Genomic DNA, 2,925 nt, shown 5'->3' with positions numbered 1-2,925 from the left:
AGATTACAGCTTATTTACTTTGAAATGATGAAATGAGGTGTCGCATTGTGTTTGAGTACGCGTTACGTTGAGACTTATTTTCAGTTGATAAGAAAGCGAAGTGCGTAAACCTTCGTCACGAATCTTTTCGTCTCCTTTGCAATGCACGCCCTAATACGTAATATGGATGTAGATAGATACAATTGGAGTTAACACGGTTTCTTAAAAAAAAAAGCAACAATTATATTTAATTTCAAATGAATTCACAAAGATTGAGTGTTTTTCATATACTCAGATTTATCTGAATCTGAATTTCTACTAAGTTCTTGAGCGATGAAGTCAGACTGTTTTGTATTAAATTCGTGTGGAAGAGTGATCAAGGGTGTGGCATTAAGATGAGACGTTATTGGTAGAAAATCTGTAGATTTGCTTTTTTTATGGAAGTGGGGGAGACAAGAAGGCGCAAAGCGTGGTACGATGGGTTGAAGGTCGGTTGCGACTGGTAAGAGGGGGCAGAAAATAATTCAATAAAACTGCCAGGTATATGGTATATGCAATTTGAAGGGTCACTACGGAGACTTAATTTTGAAATTTATTATAAGGCCCTATTCTCTTGCTTTACGTGTTTATTGCTGCTGCGTGTCAGTTAGGGTTTTCGCAGGATTTGTGGAATTTGAAGTTTGTTAGCCAGGTGTTTCGTTGAATGAATTATGTCGAGTGAACAGTGATGAGGATGAACGGTTTAATTATTATAGCTTGAATAGTATGTTCATCGCTGGACACAGTCCCCCCGTTGAGAGGCTAGTGAGCATCCAGATGAATATGTGATGTATTGTGAGGTAAGAGTGTGTGGTTGTGTTATGATGTGTCTACTGCAAGCTGGTACTCTTGGTCTGTGGATGAGTTTCATTCTTGTTAAATTCCGGGCAATCTTCTTCGTCTGTCCGGCAATGGAACAAGTTTTTTGACTGTTAGATCAAACTTGCTCGAAGCCGTCCTATCGGTGATTGCGCGCTCGATGCCGTCAGAGCCGGGATAGGTTTGGATAATTCGTCCTAGTGGCCATTGCATGGATTGCGTGTTTTCTTCATTAAGGAGGACAATCTTTCCCTCCGTGATCTGATGACTACCCTTCGTCCATTTGCTGCAGCTAGTGAGCTTATTAATATAAATACTCGTAATGAAAATATTCGTGACGTCAACGAGTCCAAAAGTGTTGCCACGTCTTTTGGATCTATTTTTAACTAGAAAAGCGAATGGATTGCGTGTCTTCAAAGTTGTGTTGGTGTATACTCGTGGCAGCATCGGAAATTAGGATATGTCTTGGGGTGAGGACTAACAGGTCTGTGAATCTGAAGAAATTGGAGTGAGTGAGTGAGAATTAAGGATACTTCCGATGTGGCTTATAAGGGTTATGAACTGCTCTACTGTGAACAGCTCAGTTTCTGCAACGCGCGTTAAATGGCGCTTATAGGATTTTACTGCGGCCTCCCAGAGACCGAAATGTTGTGCGTATGGTGGGATAAAGTGCCAGTTGATTGATTGATTTGATAAAAATGACATGACTGTTTTGTGGTTACCTTCTGAACATAGTAACTCTTTTATCTCTAGAAACTCATTATTTGCTCCGACGAAGTTTGTTTCACTGTCAGAGCATAAATTTATGCATATTCTCTTGCGATTCATATTCTCAGCGATGAAAGTCTCAATCGTGAGATCGTGGACAGTTTCGAGATGAGCGGCCTTTACTGCCAGGCAGACGAAAACATAGACTTATTTTCTTTTACAATTGTGGTATTGCCGATCTTTAGTGAAAAAGAGTGCACAATAATCGACGACTACATTGATGAAGGATCGAGATTGGGTGGCGCGTTCTTTCAGTAGATGGCACATACGGTAATTGACCGCTGGTGGGTTGGCGCGGCAACAACGAATGCAAACCCGTATTGTTTTCTAGACTTGGCATCGGCCATCAATGGGCCAATATTTTCTTCGTGTACTGTATAATGTTACCTGGACTCCAGCGTATAAATGTGTGAGATGTTCGTTTATAATGATGAGAGCAGTTACATGAGTTTTCGGTGGAATTATGGGCTGTTTCTGAGAGAATGGTGGTAGCGAATGTGTCAATCAACCACCCACTCTTAGGATTCCATCTTCGTCAAAAAATCAATCTTGTCCATTTTCTCTTTATTTGGTCGTGCCACTTGTTTTGCAGAAATCGCAATTCGTCGATGATGTGTATACTCTGTGCTGTTCTTAAGATGACCTGTTTGGAGTGTTCGAGTTCAGCTACCGATAGGACTCCATTTTCAATGTGGGACCTTTTCGCTGAACCTGTGAACGTGACGAACCCGTCGCGATGTGTCGCTAATCATCGATGGTTGTTCTTGTTTGTATTTCTGATACCCGACTTGCTACGAATGTTTGTAGCGTGTGTGACGATGTTTTGAGCCAATGTAGAACGATGGTGGAATCCGTCCATAGAACCGTACGATTGCACTCTAGCTGTAAAGCCTGGTGAATCGTGATGAGTAACTTCGTATGCAGTAGTGCTCCGCACAGTTCGAGTCGTGGAATTGATTGACTCTTTAGGGTTGCCACTTTCGACTTCGCTATGAGGAGTTCTACCTGTATATGTCCTTGCTTATTGACGAATTGTAGGTAGATACAAGCTCCTTAATCTCTCTCTCTCTCTCTCTCTCTCTCTCTCTCTCTCTCTCTCTCTCTCTCTCTCTCTCTCTCTCTCTCTCTCTCTCTGGAGTCACATAATCCATGAAGCTCTGCTTTTTCCCTTATTGATAATAGTTTTTCGAATTGAACGTTGGTTAGGAGTGGTAGTTGAGCATAGTACATTATCCACTCGGTATGAATAGCCACCGGTAGTGATTCGTACCAATCCACCTTCAGGCTCAAATCTTTTGGAGCAGGATCTTGGCCACGATT

At 41.8% G+C, this 2,925-nt stretch overlaps 1 protein-coding gene across 1 annotated transcript; it reads right to left on the bottom strand.

Moving 5' to 3' along the window:
* Nucleotides 1–894: 894 nt before the first annotated feature.
* On the bottom strand, nt 895–1,945 carry LOC143432234 (uncharacterized). The gene is made up of 4 exons (XM_076909004.1): nt 1,822–1,945; nt 1,371–1,727; nt 1,273–1,323; nt 895–1,223 (listed from the first exon to the last, which is right to left on the bottom strand). The coding sequence occupies exons 1-4, from the start codon at nt 1,943–1,945 to the stop codon at nt 895–897; spliced, it is 861 nt and encodes a 286-aa protein (XP_076765119.1).
* Nucleotides 1,946–2,925: the final 980 nt, after the last annotated feature.

Source organism: Xylocopa sonorina, unplaced genomic scaffold, assembly GCF_050948175.1.
Source record: "Xylocopa sonorina isolate GNS202 unplaced genomic scaffold, iyXylSono1_principal scaffold0063, whole genome shotgun sequence".
Taxonomy (NCBI): domain Eukaryota; kingdom Metazoa; phylum Arthropoda; class Insecta; order Hymenoptera; family Apidae; genus Xylocopa; species Xylocopa sonorina.
This window is presented reverse-complemented; position numbering and strand designations above follow the sequence as displayed.

Coding starts and splice junctions, on each gene's coding strand:
- LOC143432234 (XM_076909004.1), bottom strand. CDS start 1,945: ATGCCAAGTCTAGAAAACAATACGGGTTTGCATTCGTTGTTGCCGCGC. Junction 1,324..1,370: donor CCTTATAAGCCACATCGGAA/GTATCCTTAATT, acceptor TCAGATTCACAG/ACCTGTTAGTCCTCACCCCA. Junction 1,224..1,272: donor AATTTCCGATGCTGCCACGA/GTATACACCAAC, acceptor TCGCTTTTCTAG/TTAAAAATAGATCCAAAAGA.